General features: G+C 30.8%; 1 protein-coding gene across 1 annotated transcript; it reads left to right on the forward strand.

Moving 5' to 3' along the window:
* Positions 1-7,250: 7,250 nt before the first annotated feature.
* Positions 7,251-16,439, forward strand: LOC149906459 (ionotropic receptor 75a-like). The gene is made up of 16 exons (XM_090104383.1): positions 7,251-7,361; positions 7,564-7,732; positions 7,966-8,158; positions 8,569-8,741; positions 9,060-9,303; positions 9,396-9,493; positions 10,257-10,444; positions 10,520-10,627; positions 10,904-11,070; positions 11,166-11,386; positions 12,567-12,762; positions 13,087-13,259; positions 14,435-14,622; positions 15,087-15,194; positions 15,607-15,773; positions 16,120-16,439. Exons 1-16 carry the CDS (start codon positions 7,251-7,253, stop codon positions 16,346-16,348), a joined length of 2,733 nt encoding a protein of 910 aa, XP_089960509.1. The 3' UTR covers positions 16,349-16,439.
* Positions 16,440-17,015: the final 576 nt, after the last annotated feature.

Raw genomic sequence — 17,015 nt, forward strand, 5'->3', positions numbered from 1 at the left:
TGAGTAGAAATAAGTAAAAAACGTAAGTAGAGCCCAAGGCATGTTATCTCATATTATAATTAAATATTCGACTAATGAAATGTTGGATTTTGTTTCACCTTTAATGTCAGCATTTTGAGCTTGACGTTTTAGATTAAATAGACAATAATTATTATTAAAAATTATTAAAACGAAAATGATAGTGATAAAACGATCAAACTGATTTTAAGCGATTGAGTCTGAAAAATATTAATAATAAAAAAATGTTACAAAAAATTGCAAGTATTAAGTACCTACTATCGCACGTATTAAAGTTTTTAATACTTACCTATGCATTTGCGTGTACTAGGGGCCTGTGGCACAAATAGAGCCACGTGAATTAACTAGTAACCTGCATTTTAAAATATTTGCCATTACTAAAGCGACCAAGGATAAACCAGATAGTATCCTGTGAATAGCAATCTAGTGAATTAATTAAATGTAGATAAAATTGCTTAATCAAATAGGTAGACGTTAAGTCTACATACTTATCGACATAAAAGTGTTAGAGTTGGTACACGGACTTATTCACTTTTTATAATAATCGTGAACTCGTATTATTATCAGCCAAAGAAATATCCCAAAAGTTATACGCGTCATACCTTTTAATGTAGGTACCTACCTCTTTAAAAGCGTTACCTAATATAAAAACAAAAAAATGCTGTTGGTATTCTAAGATCATTCAGAATAAAAGATAACATTAATGATTGTACCTACATGTTCTCTATAAACTTTGTCGGTGTGGAGAATGTTCAAAATTATTGATAGCAAGGGCTTAATTTTATACCTACATACGTGCACCGTAATTTGTCTCAAAATTACCAGACAACTAAACATTACCACAAACATAGTAGGTAAGAATAGTTCTATATTGTAGTGATAAATCCTGTACTGTAAGTACTAATTATTTAATTCTTCCAATAAGCCATACACGCTACGATCTACCGTACGCTTTTACCGTACAGGGTATACCTGCGCAGGTCTACCGATCATAGATAGGCTCAAAGACTACACATGTCTATTCCCCTACACGTTACAGTCTATCTGCAGCTATACCTGTACAGGTGAACCTGTCAGGTTTACCGTAGCGTGTGATGGCTTTAATCTGTATATTATAAAGCTGAAGAGTTTGTTTGTTTGTTTGAACGCACTAATCTCAGGAACTATTGGTCCGATTTGAAAAATTCTTTCGGAGTTAGATAGCCCATTTATCGAGGAAGGCTATATATTATCACGCTAAGACCAACAGGAGCGGAGCAATGCGGGTGAAACCGCGGAGCACAGCTAGTATTACTATAATATTTTATTTCAATTGCCTACCCACTGTATAGCGTGGCATAGCTACTTCTAAGAAATTCACAATGATGTTTTCAGAAGTAAGTACAATACTATTTATTATTAAGGTGTAAATTGATGTTCTTAACAATGGTTGTTGACAACATGCTAGCTGATAGCTCGTTCTTAATATATCTAAACAAACCCTTTGAAAACCTTGACTTTCGGCCATGAAAATATTACATGTATATTATATCTACGTACCTACTTGTTAATTTTTCTTCATACATTTAGATCGTTTTGCAATTTCAGACATTCTTCAGATAATTTGTGTTAGTGTACTATTTTAGTGTACTATTTAAGATAAAGCCTTGCTTTTAATGTTGTATAAAAAAGTATTATTTCTTAATTACATTTGCATCATCAGAATATTATCAATGAAAATAGAGTTCGATTGATGTTCGCTGAGTTTTAGTCAACAATTCAGTCAAATACATATATAAATATTCTGAAACAGACTTTCACTATACTTATTTGATCCGCCCCATAATGTGTATTAATAGGAAATACATACGCAGCACTGTCTCTAGGTACATCCAGGTTTTGGTTACATTGAACTGAAACGCAACATTTCGAATTTCACTACCAATTCCTTTTATATTTCTAATAGTTATTCTATAGTTATATTCGTAATATTTTCTCTTAATTTAGGTATGTAGTAGAAGATATTATAACGCGATAAATGAAAAAGGCTCTATATAAATATTCGTTTCAGATATAGGTATTACTAGTGGTCCGCCCCGGCTTCGCCCGTAGTACATATTTCGCAATAAAAGGTAGCCTATGTCCTTTCTCGGGTATCAAAATATCTCCATACCAAATTTCATGCAAATTGGTTCAGTAGTTTAGGCGTGATTGAGTAACAGACAGACAGACAGAGTTACTTTCGCATTTATAATATTAGTATGGATTTATATGAGGACATAACTAATGTTTCAAAGCAGACATATCTCGTCTCTATAAGTAGCAATGTTGGGCTTAAATTAAATTCTATCGGCTTGTTAAATATAATGTAGGGAACCGTTACATTGAGTTTTGACAAATTTTGATTCCGGACATTCAATCCGTATAACCTATAACTAGTTTTTAAATATTTTTGTATCTTACTACATAAAGATAATAATATACAGTACCTACTGATGTACCTATTGTCATAAATTACTCATTTAAAATTTTCTTTTGATAACGCCGTAGTAACAGTATTCATAATTAAACTAATGACAAAGTAATAACCATTTTGAAATCGATTTGCACAAAATTATCACATGTTATCACTTGCCTTGCACTCGTTCATTAGTTTATCTGTTGCACTAGAAATTACCCTGCACTGTATTCAAATTTAATTTTGATTATTTTTTAATGTATTTCTTGTATCGTTTTTATATAAGTATCTATCATAACTAATAATAATTATCTTTTATAATTTGACATTGATGGTCGGTTTCACAACTTCTGGATGTGTTCTGTTTATTTCAAAGCAAAAAATTAATTCATTTGTGATACAATATGTGATTTGGATTTTAGTAGCCTGTTTCATTATATTATTTATAACATTAAAATAAATTAATTGATATAACAGGTTATTTATACATGGCTTTTTCGAATATACATTTATCTTCTAACATCCTATTAGTGATTTAATTATAAATATATAATAAAGTTTCCACTTAAAAGAAACCTAAAACCAGTACGTTAAGTTCAATAAACGCATTATAATGAAGAATGGGGTTGATCATGTTTCATTAGAACATGAAAAAATAAGAAACATAACTAAAATTGATAAATGAAAATTTCTCAAACACTATTAGGTAATTTAATTAATTACCTAATAGTTACCACCACCTGTTAATTTTTCATAATTAAAATTGTTTCAACTGTGCACTGAAATTTATTTCATGTTGTAAAAAAGCATTTTTCGTTTTGATTTTTTCATACATAGGTACATAATATGCTTTATCAACAATGAACTGATTAAATTATAATATTCTGTTTATTTCCTTCTTTAGAGAATTTAAACTAAACAATTTTTAAACAAAATTGCCCTTGATTTCTCATGCCATTTTGCCGCCCTGAAAATTACGCCCTAGGGCCTAGGCCAATCAGTAGATATAGTGTCTTGGAGGCCTCACTGTTGCATTGTGGATTTACTAAAATAATAAAAAGTTAAAGGAATTGATTTTCTGTAGTTCACTAATTTGTAGATATTATTTTATCCTTGTAAACATTAATTACAGTTTATATTACCATTTCCAAATATTGACAATATAAGGTTAAAACTAAGGTTAAACGATAAATAGTGAAGTTCACAGATAACTACCTATCCCAACTTTCTAACATGAAAATGTGGTTAACGTAAAGTTACGGAATCGCACAGCAATTGAAGGTTTGTGCCGGTACAGTAATGATGGTAGGCGCGGCAGACAGCCTGGCTACACTTTATGGCACTCCTAACTCGTTATTATGGAAACCTGTTCACTCCTTACCTACAAGCGGTTAAATTGCCTTACTACATCTATCTGAACCATAACATTAGTAGGCGATAGGGCCCGTACACATGAGATGCTTGATGATGACAATCCTATCACACTTCTAACTGAAGCTTGATATAAAACGATCCTGTCGTATATTTTCAAGTATTTTGAATTGACATCATTTATATATAAGAGGAATGGTGAATAAAAAAAGATATACTCTCCGCATGACTCTAGCTTTCAATGAAAACAAATCATCAAAATCTGTTCACCCAGTCGAAGTTTCTGAATTGCGAAAACATACAGTCGACTCTATTCGACCTCCTCCTTATTATGAAGACATGAAGTCGGTTTAAAAATGCCAGTGTAGACACTTCGTATTCGTAAGGAGCACTGGATAAACAATATGCAGAGTCATATTCACCCATAATAATTTTAATAAATAATAAATATTTGAGTGGTGAATACAACAAAAACATATTTCCTGCTTCTAAAATTATAACTATTGTCGTCCCTCGCCACGGTAAAGTAGAGATAAAAAATATCTAACTATTATAAGAAATATTTACCAGGCTTTACTGGTAAGGTTATTGCTATACAATTTGATAGTTTAATCATCTCAAATACTTAATCCTTGACTTAAAATTAACCATGAAAAACTGAATTCAAATCTACGAATAAAACTAGAAAATAGATTTTTAACTATAAAATTCCTTATTAAATTTTCTGTTTCATACAACAACTAAAATAAACATCTATAATAATTGTAAGAAAGTAATTTACAAAGAGTTTATTTTTTAATTTTCATTGTCACGAACAAGGCCACACATATTATGTCCTTTTTATAAAATACAGATTAGTAATGTTTGGCCTACTTCCAATCCAGGTGGTTATCTTTAAAGTTTATCAACTCTACAAAAGAATGGTTATCGATAACGGCTTATAATATTGTCTGTAACGGTGCTACCTGCTACCTCATTTCAACTAGTGAGTCGTGACGAAAACATATATGTATAAATGATGCCCTCTTGTTAAATAGTTATTTATAATCCTTTTTTTAAGCAAATGTGTTCTTGGTATAATTTGTTGAAGTGTGTCTATTTATTTTCTAATTATTTTCCCAATTGTTTTGCGTTTCTGAAAAAGCCTATTTTTGAAACAATTGAAATAGCTTATTTAAATGTGGTTTAGTTTTAAGTAAGGTTTTAAGTATCTATTAAAATTGTCAATTAGTTTAAATGAAATATTTTTAAAAGGTATGTCTAACATACCTATCTACTTATAATATCATTTAGGTGAAATTGTAGTAATATATTACCTAGTTAACAATAATTGTCTACAATGCAATAATTATCTCGTCAAAGGGAATGAATTTCGCTTAACAATAATAATTTCTAATTTCATATGAATGAATGGTATATAAACATAAAAGGTAGAATAAGTAATTCTCGTTGTGCGTATTTTCATTGAGAAAAACACATTTACGTTCTTGGATTTTCAAACAATACATATCCGATCCGTTTCCGTGATTATAACTCAAACTATAACAGCGAATCATTAAAACTGATTATTTACTGCGTATTGTATAATAAAACACATCATCTCATAAAATGTTAATGTTTTTCCTCAGAGGGAATCCTTTTAAGCGCGACGAAAATTCAATTTGGCTTGTGACATACAAAAACAAAATTGAATTATACTTACACGAGAAACCTCCATCACGTTTTCGTATTAAGGGTGTCCACTCTGAGGAAATTCTGGATGGTTTGCTATAGCTGCTTTCATATGAACTGGACGCCAAAACTATTTTTTCAATGTAATTCATCATTTTGTAACACAACACGTAACACACGTAAGATGAACTAAATAATTAACCACAAATGTATTATCCTGGCAGCGACACATTAGCGACTGAATGGGTACAGGGACATACATTTTATTAAATTAAATTAATGATACCTACTTAGTGATAAAACTAAAAGGGCATGTTAGATATACCACCGCCTGTTAATAGTTTGTTTACAATCAATTATGTCGTGGAAAAGTACCTTTGTAGTCCCAAAACAATGAAGAAACAAATGTAACTTCCCGGCTTTCCTAATGACATACATATTTTGTAAATATTTGTCGATTAGTAAAAACTTTCCTTTCGTTTATCCAAAGCAAAAAAACAAACTGGGAGAGCAATTATAGTTATTAGGGTAACATATTTTATTGATGTATTTTCAAATACAGGATTAATAGAAACAATAATAATTATGCGAGATGTTTCTTTATTGTTAAAATTGGAAAAAAAATCAGAAAATGTAAGTAGTTAATTATAAAAATGATATGAAAAATATAGTTATTACTAGCGGCCCCCCGGCTTCGCCCGTGGTACATATGAAAAATAGATGTTGGCCGATTCTCAGACTTACCCGATATGCACAGAAAATTTCATGAGAATCGGTTCACCCGTTTCGGAGGAGTATGCAGAATAACATTGTGACACGAGAATTTTATATATATATATAAGATTTTTTATTCTATCGTTCACTATATTCACTGTGAGGAAAAATGGGAACATTATTTATTAACGGCGCCCATTTAATACAGGGTGTCCCGCTATTGGTATACTAAGCGCGAAGGAACTTGTAGTTTTGCATACACTGATCACGTAAAAAATACTTTAAAAAAAATTACGTCCAAAATTTTTTGCTAAATTTTTCCTGAAAATCCATGTTTTCTTCTCTAGCTTCGCGCAGCCGGCATATACCGCTTCTCTAATATGAGCATTTTATCTATGAAAACATAATCTTAAACGATAGCTCACGTGCTGGTGACAAAGTTGGGCGGCTCGCTTGTTATGGGTGTACACATAGATAGAGTTTTAAGAATTCATCTATTTGAAAAAAAAATGCGTCTGGAATTTTTTAATTATTTTTTACGTACTCAGCGTATGCAAAACTATAACCTCCTTTGAGCTTAGTATACCAACAGTGGGACACCCTGTATAATACGCGAAAGCGGTGGAACGGATAGTATAGAGTGGCCAATTTATTGTATAAACTTATTTACTGTAATGAGAAATGATTTATATAGCCTCCACTGCCTGCTTTACAATATTTCATTTATTTTGCTTTCCATTTTACACGGGTGTGGAATCATGAAATTTCTCTTGATATTTATTTATTATACTTTATACCATGTTGGAAAGACGTTAGGTTTTGTACAAGTTAACGATGTAAAGCTAATTTCGGATTTACAAGTACATACTAATCGCTCATCACTTATATTTCTAACATGTTGGTCTGAAGGTAAGCATTATTTAATAATAAACTGTTTATATACGTGTGAACTAATAGTATAATCGAATATCGTTACAATTTTTTAGACGAAAAAGTAAGAATGTATAAGAGTTTAGACACAGAGATAAATAAACCAATTATGATTCAATTTGCGAACTTTGGCGATATTATTAGCATTAATGACGAACAACAAAACATATTATTAATAGCAGATCTGAATTGTGATCAAGTATCTACATCTTTAAAAACGGTACGTACCAATACCTATATTAAAAAACAACTAATTAAATGATTATTCACCCTATTGCGTCTGTTATCAAGTTCATAAATAAAATAAGTATATTTATTTGCTTTTCGGCCCCACACAGTAAAGCAATAACAATATACAATGTGTCATGAATTACATTTCATTCAAGATCACTTCATTGTATTTTTATTTCTTACGTCTTTAGTACGAGGAAAGGAAATTATTCCGATCGCCGTTACAATGGATTTTAATTATAAACGAAACAAGAAATAAAAGTGGCAATATTTTTCACTATTACAATAACATCAATATTTTATTGGACGTTGAAGTTATGATAGCGCAGAAAATACAGGACAAATACGTTATTGAATACGGTATAGTTAGTTAATATTAATTAATAGATCCTTACTAGTACAGTCATTTTTCAAGAAATCTTATGAATGATAAGAAGATAACTATTCTTCTACCACCCTTAATTGCAACTTTAAGAACCGAATGATAACATATATATTGAGCCTTTAATTTGTAAGTGTCTATAAAATTATTTCGAATAAAATGTTTAAAGTAAGAAAGCTGCCAGTATGCAATAAAAATAAATTAATTGCAGTCTACAAGATAAGTAATCAATCACGTTGGCGGTCTGAATTTTTCGGAGAATGGAGCTCAGGTCAGGGCTTACAAAAACATAAAGATTGGGTCGGAGTGGCTGCAGTTCGGAGGAGAATTCTCGATGAACATATTATCAGTGTCTGTTACGTTCTAACAGATACTGATAGCATAAATCATTTAACAGATGGAGAGTATGTAGCAAATGTTATCTTATGTGACGTGGTGGAAATATCCTTAGAAATTGAAAGGCATTTATTAGGCTAAATTTTGATAAAACTAATTGGCGTGTCATAAAAAGCTATATAATAATTAGTTTTATGGTAAATTTGTTACTTATTTTTAAGTACCAGTACTTCTCACAGTTTATAATATTAAGAAGAAAGAATTTAAGAACTGCAAAATAAGGGGTTACGGAATTTTTATAATATTGTCGTCTTATTATTAAGCTAATAAATTGAACTCACATTTCAATAAACAATTCATCAGTATCATATAGTATTGACAATACAATTACGTAGCTTCTATTATGTGCGTCACTTTAATGTTTATTTCCATCTACGTAAAAAGAATACTAAAAGAATTCGTATACATATTTTTCTAGGAACGATCATATAGACACGATAACAAAAGTTAATTTTCCCACAACAAATCATTTGCTAGATTTTCTTAATGCGAGCAGGAAATATATCTTTACTGACACATGGGGATATAGAATCAATAATACTTGGAATGGAATGACTGGATATTTGCATAGAGGTGAAGTTGAAATTGGAGGTGAGATAAATTAAACAAACAGTTTAATTTTTGTAAAAAGTTTTTAATGAAGGAAAGTTGAAGAAAATATAAATGATCTAAGCAAATGTTTTGTCATTATATAAAATATACTTAATTATCTACAATTAAACCTAATTTTAATTCTGCTCTACCTTGTGTATCATATGATTTTTGACACGACTACGGGCTGAAAACTAAAGCCAGTATACCAACAGCTATTTGATAATACATAATACGTGACTCTATAAAATAAAATAATCTGTAGGTAAATTACACTCTTAATAAATTATATTCTGTCTCAATAATATTTCATTCCAGGCTCTCCCATGTTCTTTACGTCACAACGAATTTCCGTTGTTGAATACATTTCGAGTCCAACACCAACGCGATCCAAGTTCGTATTCCGGCAACCGAAACTTTCATACGAGAATAATCTGTTTGTTCTATCTTTTCAAAAGTATCTCTGGTATGGCACGGCAGCTCTGATCGTTCTTCTGTTTTTATTCTTATTTATTGTCACTATTTGGGAGTGGAAAATTTCCGGCAGACACGCATCGGTAGAGTATAAAATTTTGATATAACTTTAGTGCTTAAAACCATAACTTTAGCATCTTAACAAACAATAAATTTACCACATTTTTATGTATTTTAGAGAGTTGGAAATTCGTCCGTGCTTCAGCCTAATGTATTTGATGTTGCATTATTAATATTCGCGGCCTCTTGTCAGCAAGGTACACATGTGGAACTCAAAGGTGTATTTTTATTTTTCTTATAGTACATAATATTAAGTATGCAGGTTTGCATATGTATAATGTATATGCATATGTACGTATATGCATGTACCTGTGTCTTTTCGTTATAAGTTAATGTTAACATTTAAAGGGTCTGAACCTACAGGTTTTAACAAACTTCATACTTTCACGGTTACACTTCTTAATGTATAAATAATTTATCTATTCTTACAATCAACTCGATAATAAAAACTGTCTAATATCAATTTCTTAAATTCAGAATCATCTCCTCAAGTAATATAAATCAAACAAGTTTTTTCTATGAGAACAAGTTTTCCAGTAATCAGAATATGTGGGATAGCATCTGCCTAATACAGACTAAATGGAATACAAACATGTTCACAGGAAATAATTAAGCTCGGTTTGCCATCATTGCAGTCTCTCTGGGTTTCACTGCGTTGTTAACGCCTCAACATCCCATATTTGAATAAAACGATTTGTTTTGTCGACAGTAAAGCTATAAAACTTTCCGATCTTGAACACTTCTGTACATTTCATGCAATGATTGAATGGTTAGGCATAAACTTCAATTGTTGGTTTACAGAATCATCATGAATTTCTCTTAGAGTTTACAATTAGCAAGTAAGTGAGATAAGATTCCTATGAATTTTTCAGATTAAAAAATAACACACAAATACTTATTTAGTAATAACAATAAGTCTGCAAAGGCTAAAGATTTCATATTTACTCAGATTTTTTACGGAACTATTCCTTTTTCTTTCAGGTTCTTTAGGACGTATTGTGCTACTGCAACTTTTCGTCGCGGTAACATTTCTATACACGTCGTACTCTGCGAACATTGTCGCTCTATTGCAATCCAGCTCCTCTCAGATACGATCACTAGACGACTTGCTTCATTCTAGACTAGCTTTTGGAGTCCACGACACTGTTTTCAACAGATACTATTTTTCAGTAAATATCTCTTTACAAAATTATTTTAGTGCACCTGTAAAATTAAGTGTGGTTAAATATATCTATATTATGTAGGTTGAAACGGAGCCTATCAGGAAAGCGATATACCAAACGAAAATTGCACCAGCTGGAATCAAACCAAGATTTATGAATATGGAGGAGGGAATTAAGAAAATGCGAAAGGTAGGTCTAAGTTTAGACGAATGAGGATTGAGGATACATCAATACAACACAATAACAATCCTTATGGCAAGGTACGGACTTCTAGTCTTTTTTTTTTAATTATTTAAAAAAAGGTCCATCAATAGTTGTTACATATGTAGCCTTCGCGCCAAACAGTCACAATAAGATTTAAAACTTATTATGCACTCAATTACATGTCGTATTTTTTGCAAAATAGTGACTTAAATGTTATAATGTAGGGATTGTCTTGGTACTTTTAAAGACATCGTTTTTCAGGGACTATTTGCTTTTCACATGGAAACTGGGGTAGGTTACAAATTTGTTGGCAAATACTTTCAAGAGGGAGAAAAGTGTGGACTGAAGGAAATCCAATATTTGCAAGTGATAGATCCTTGGCTTGCAGTCAGAAAGGACACGCAATTTATGGAAATCTTTAAAATTGGGTATCAATTTTTTGTATTCCATTTCGAATTTTTAAAACTTATTGCGTATGATAGAGCTCATTTTTATAATAACACTTGTTTTTCTTCCTTTCTAGAACTAAACGCCTCCAAGAACATGGATTACAACAAAGAGAGAATCGTATGTTGTACGAAAAGCGACCGAAATGTTTGGGAAGACAAGAGAATTTCGTATCAGTCAGCATGGTAGACTGTTATCCCGCAATTCTGATACTATCTTATGGCTGCCTTTTGGCTGTGATATTGCTAATTCTAGAAATTCTCAATAACAACAGGAATATTTTGAAGAATACATCCTGCACAAATATATTAAAATAAAACTCTACCTTTACATATCACAGAAGAACAATAGAACTAAATCAAAGCAATTATTTCATAGAACGTAGATATTAATGCTCAGAAGCCTAGCATTAAAGCTTCAGTTAAAATAGGAAGCAATTAGAAAGCATTAGTTATGTAAACACAATACCCTCCTCTGTGATTAACGTACAGTTCTAGTTAATACGTGTGTAGCAATTATTAAGGAAAGTAACAATTTCTAGGAGCAATTATGCACAAATATTTTATATAAACTTTGCCTATACAAGAACACTGTCAAGTTACCATTCGTACTTTTGCTGTCTGCAATATGAAGCTTTCAGCCAATATTATTTTATCTGCTTTACTATTAGAATGTATCAATTCTCTAAATGTTGATGAAATTAATATGGCAGTAGATGTTATTAATTCTTTTCGGAAACCAACAAAGATATTGGCATTCGTTTGTTCAGATGATTGTAAGTTTTTTTTATAAATACCGTAAGCACACTTCTAATATTATGCTAATTACTTGTAGATGATGATTTTGTTGAGTTTGTACCTATAATAATAAATGTTTGTCACTGTCATGGTTTTTTTTCTGTAAAGCAGGGAAAATTTTGAATTATCGCAGTTACCGCGATTCTTTAAAAATAATATTAACTTATTTTCTAAAATTCAAACTCTAGCAAATAATCTGAAGCTATATCGCAAACTAAATAAAGGCCACTTATCCAAAGTAATAGCCTGTATGAAAAATGCATATGAAATTGAAAACGTGATACCGCATCAGGAATTGATGATTCTAGTGGACGGAAAATGTTTACAATGCAATCATTTTCTAGAAAAAGTAAGTACCTAATATACGTAAGAAACCTACATAATATATCCTATGAAATTTATAAAAGTTTAATAATTTACACTTTGTTCCTAATTTTTTGTGTGTTTATACTTAGGTAAATAAAAATAATCTATTTCGGTATCCAACTCGTTGGCTTATAGTCGGTAAAAGTGAAGAAATTAATTATAATATGAAAATCGATTCTGAGATAATCGTCGCTGAAAAAGATTTATCTGGTTATAATTTATGCATGCGTGAGTATTTCATCATCAGTCAAATAACACAATATATAAATATGTATAAGCTTATGTATAAGATTTATAATAAAGTTTTCTTTTAGCTTACAAAATATCGGAAAGCAGGAATAGTACCGTAAAAGAATATTTTGGCTCTTGGACAACACAAAGAGGTTTAAATAAAGCTCAGGCTATGATATATTCGACTTCAATGAGGCGCAAGAATTTAATGGGAATACCTATAACTACTTCGAGTGTTATTAGCGAAGAGAATACGAAAAATGAAATAATGAGCTTAAGGTTTTTATTGAACTACTCCAACAAAATAATCGAAAAAGTTTCTAACAAGAACTCTACCACGGGCTCTACCTTACTGCTTAGCTTTCATTGCATTTATATTGTGTAATTATTAACGTAGGATTACTAATTAGTAGACTAAAGTATAGTTTGCTGTACCCAGATGTTACTGCAGCTGAGTTATTTTTCTTAAGAATTTATAACTAATGTAGAAAAATAAAATAAATCTATGAATTATTGGCATAATTTATTGGCGAAGTGCGTGTTCGCAGTAGATAACTATGTATATTTTTCGTTTAGTGTTAGTTATGATGATTAACATTTCAGGAACATTTTTGTGGACACAGTAGCTAAAACTAGTTACCGCCAAATTATTCCACTTTTCGACTTCATGAATGCTACAATGCTTACCATTTTTACCGATACTTGGGGGTATATAATAAATGGATCGTACAATGGTATGGTTGGTGATATGGTTCGTGGAAACGCAGATTTGGCTGGTAAAGTATGCAATAAATTCAACAATACAACGACAATAAAGTAGAGAATAATAAATTTATTAAAATAAAGATAGAGAAATGAAATACTCTGTGTAAAAAATCTCTTCTTCGCTTCTTATGCTTCATAAAAGAAAATCATAATACACTAAATGGATTTCGAGCAATTAAATTTTATATCACATTTTCTATCCAGGTACAATCATATTCATAACAAAACCTCGGCTTGATGTGCTAGAATATCTGGTGTATCCGTCGCCCCCTACAACCAAATTTGTCTTTCGTCAACCATCACTATCATACCAAAATAATCTATTCATATTGCCGTTCAAACCAGTTGTATGGATGTGTATTTTTGCATTGATATTATTACTCACAATTATCCTGTTCATAAATGCTTATTGGGAAAGCATGAAGCTAGATAATAAGAATAATGTAAGTTATTGACGTCTATTTATTTGTCTATTTGAATGTCTCTGAGAAAATGATTTCAATGTTTAGCATAGTTATGTAAATAAAATCGACACTAATAGTTGGTATCTAATTCATAAATCGATTTGTTATGCATTATAATGTTATTTTTTGAGTGCAAAAATAAACGTTAGAAAACAGAGGAAAAATGTAGAGTTCAAACAGAAAATTAGTGTCAAACACTCCTTATGATTATTTAATATAAATGTACGATACCTATAGATATATGTAGTTATATTTCTTATAGATATGTATGTACTTAATATTTATATTTGTTTTCAGCTAGACCAAACGGTACTAAGACCAAGTGTGAGCGATATTGTTATAATGATAATAAGTGCTATTTCTCAACAAGGAAGCTCTACTGAATTAAAAGGTTTCAACAAATAATACAATTTTCCTATTATTAGATTTATAGTAATTGGTGATGTTCTAAGGACGATGTTACAATATAATTGTCTATAGCTAAGTACTTCCTCTACACAGGAAAGCGGAAACATTTTGTCATAAATTACCTACTTATTCGTAATACAATAATATTATTTTAAAACATAGAAAAAAATATTATCTAAACCTTTACAAAAATGGATGAGTAATATAAGTACATACACATCATAATATTCTGAAATTATTCATCTGCATAAATATGGGAAATTTTCGACATGCCAAATTTCACCCAATTTAATTTTGTTCAAATTTCATTGCAGGTACACTTGGTCGTGTGGTGATGTTCATATTGTTCTTTGCTTTCGTCTTCTTGTATACTTCATATTCAGCTAACATAGTTGCATTGCTACAATCAAACTCGAACCAAATCAGGACCCTCGGTGATCTTTTGAACTCCAGGCTTGAACTAGGCGCCGAAGATACCACGTATAACAGATATCATTTTTCGGTAATAAATTTAATATGTATACTTAGAATAATACATCTACATCATTGAATAGGTCATTAAAATATTAGATGACTGAGAGATTTATTTGCATAGAGGACATAAGTAATTATAATGAACCAATAACGCAGAAGTAATATTTTTTTATTCCAAATAATTCATAAGGCTTTTTGGATAACACCTTACTTGAAATCATAGATGACATTTTGTAGAGCAATCCGTTGTGATATTTATCGTGAAATACAGATTTTTCACAAAGCATTTTACAACAAATTAATTGTATTTTTGCTACATGTACTATCCACATATCTGTTATCTATACTAAGCTAAGTACATTCCGTTCCGTTATATTTTCCTTGATTCACTAGTAATTGTCATAATGTTTAGCTTTCGAAGACACTCATGTATATTAAAACGCATCGTTTTACATACTATTAGTCACATTTATTACCACAATATCTTTACAGACGGCCAGTGAGCCCATAAGGAAAGCTATTTATCAAACCAAAATAGCCCCTCAAGGATCGAAAGCAAATTTCATGAGTTTAGAGGAAGGCGTTAAGAAGTTACAAACGGTAGATAATAAAAACATATTTCCGTGGAAAAATATGTAAAACACAACAGGAAGTAGATATGAACATTTTCCTTACCTTATGTATGCAAATTAGTAGTGAAAATGACAGTAATGATGATTATTTTTGTATCACTTTTTAACTTCATAAAATATTATTTTACTGTCTTTAAACTTATTAGCGATTATCGTTCCTATTGCATTTCATTTACAGAGTAAAAACTGAAATTAATTATATTGGATCCAGTTAAATATTTAAAAAAGTCAGTTCCAGGCTATGAAAAGATGGCTCCAATCAGAGAAAGTTGATAAACTTTGCCTATAAATAAAATCAGTTACAAATGTTAAATACGTAAATTAACCACACCGTTATAGATAGAACCTATTTCATACATATTTTTAAATTTTTTTTACAGAAACCGTTTGCGTTTAACATGAACCTAGGCACTGGATACAAAATAGTTGAGAGATACTTTCACGAACATGAGAAGTGTGGTCTTCAAGAGATTCAATACATTCAAGAAAGCAAAGCCTGGCAAACTTGTCGTAAGAACTCGCCCTATAAGGAAATTTATAAGATTGGGTAATTCTAATTTGATATAGAATTTAAATAATGTCTTTAGTTACTTACATTAAAAATATAAAAATGATCAAAAATTCAAACATTAAAGAGAGAGAGAGACAATGTCAGTAATGTAATGACAAAATATGTAGTACATAACTGCAAAGCTGTTGGCTGTTTAAATTTTTTGTATTTAATTTATCGGTATAGAAATAATTATGTACATAAAGTAAATATTAATTTGACTTATAGTTACGCTTACGTTGAAGAAATTAATATTATGTAAAGGCTCTATACTGATAATATTTAACATAATATATTTTCATGATTTTACATAATATCTTGGTACTTAAACAATCCCTTCCAGCCTCATGAGAAACCAAGAACATGGACTGAATGATCGAGAAAATCGGATGGTCTACGCGAAGAAACCTATGTGTGCTTTCCGTGGCAGCAGTTTCGATTCAGTCAATATGGTTGATTTCTATCCAGCTCTACTTTTGTTGGCATATGGATGTATTTTGTCTGTATTATCTCTCTTCATTGAAGTTGTGTATTGGTTCAGAGCCACACGTAAATATCATCATAGACTATAAGTAACTACAGTATATGGACACAATGTAGTACCTACCTATCTTGAATATTTTAGCTTTTGTTAAAATACAACTGAGTCACAGCACATTATAATAATATGTTATAAACAAGACGTAAGAAATGTATTGTGTAGTAATTATTGTTATGTTAATAATCGTCAATCGATCTGATGGAAAACTTGACAGTTGTGCTAATAAAATTTGTTTTGCTTGGTTTTTGGCATTTTTTTATTTAACCTACCTACTTACTAATATTTGAAACAATCTCAATTGTGTCAGTAGAAAAAAAATTAAATAGTTTAAATAGAAAAAATCAAATGAGTCCTTTGCCTATAAGTATTCCGAGAGGATGGATTCACGGCAGAAAATACAGGTGTCCCACTATCGGTATACTAAGCGCGAAGGAACTTGTAGTCTTGCATACACTGATCACATAAAAAATTTTCCTTAAAATTCATGTCTTCTTCTCTATCTTCGCGCAGCCGGCATATCCTAATGCTTCGCTAATGTGAGCATTTTGTCTATGAAAACATAATCTTAAACGATAGTTTTTTAGAAACGGGTGGCAAAGTTGGGCGGGTTGCTTTTTAGGGGTGTACACAAAGAGTTTTAAGAATTATTCATATATTTAAAAAAAAGCATCTGGAATTTTATAAGTATTTTTTAGGTA

Source organism: Colias eurytheme, chromosome 8, assembly GCF_061535395.1.
Source record: "Colias eurytheme isolate Ceu_HAF_F1 chromosome 8, ilColEury1 Martin Lab GWU primary, whole genome shotgun sequence".
NCBI classification, from domain to species: domain Eukaryota; kingdom Metazoa; phylum Arthropoda; class Insecta; order Lepidoptera; family Pieridae; genus Colias; species Colias eurytheme.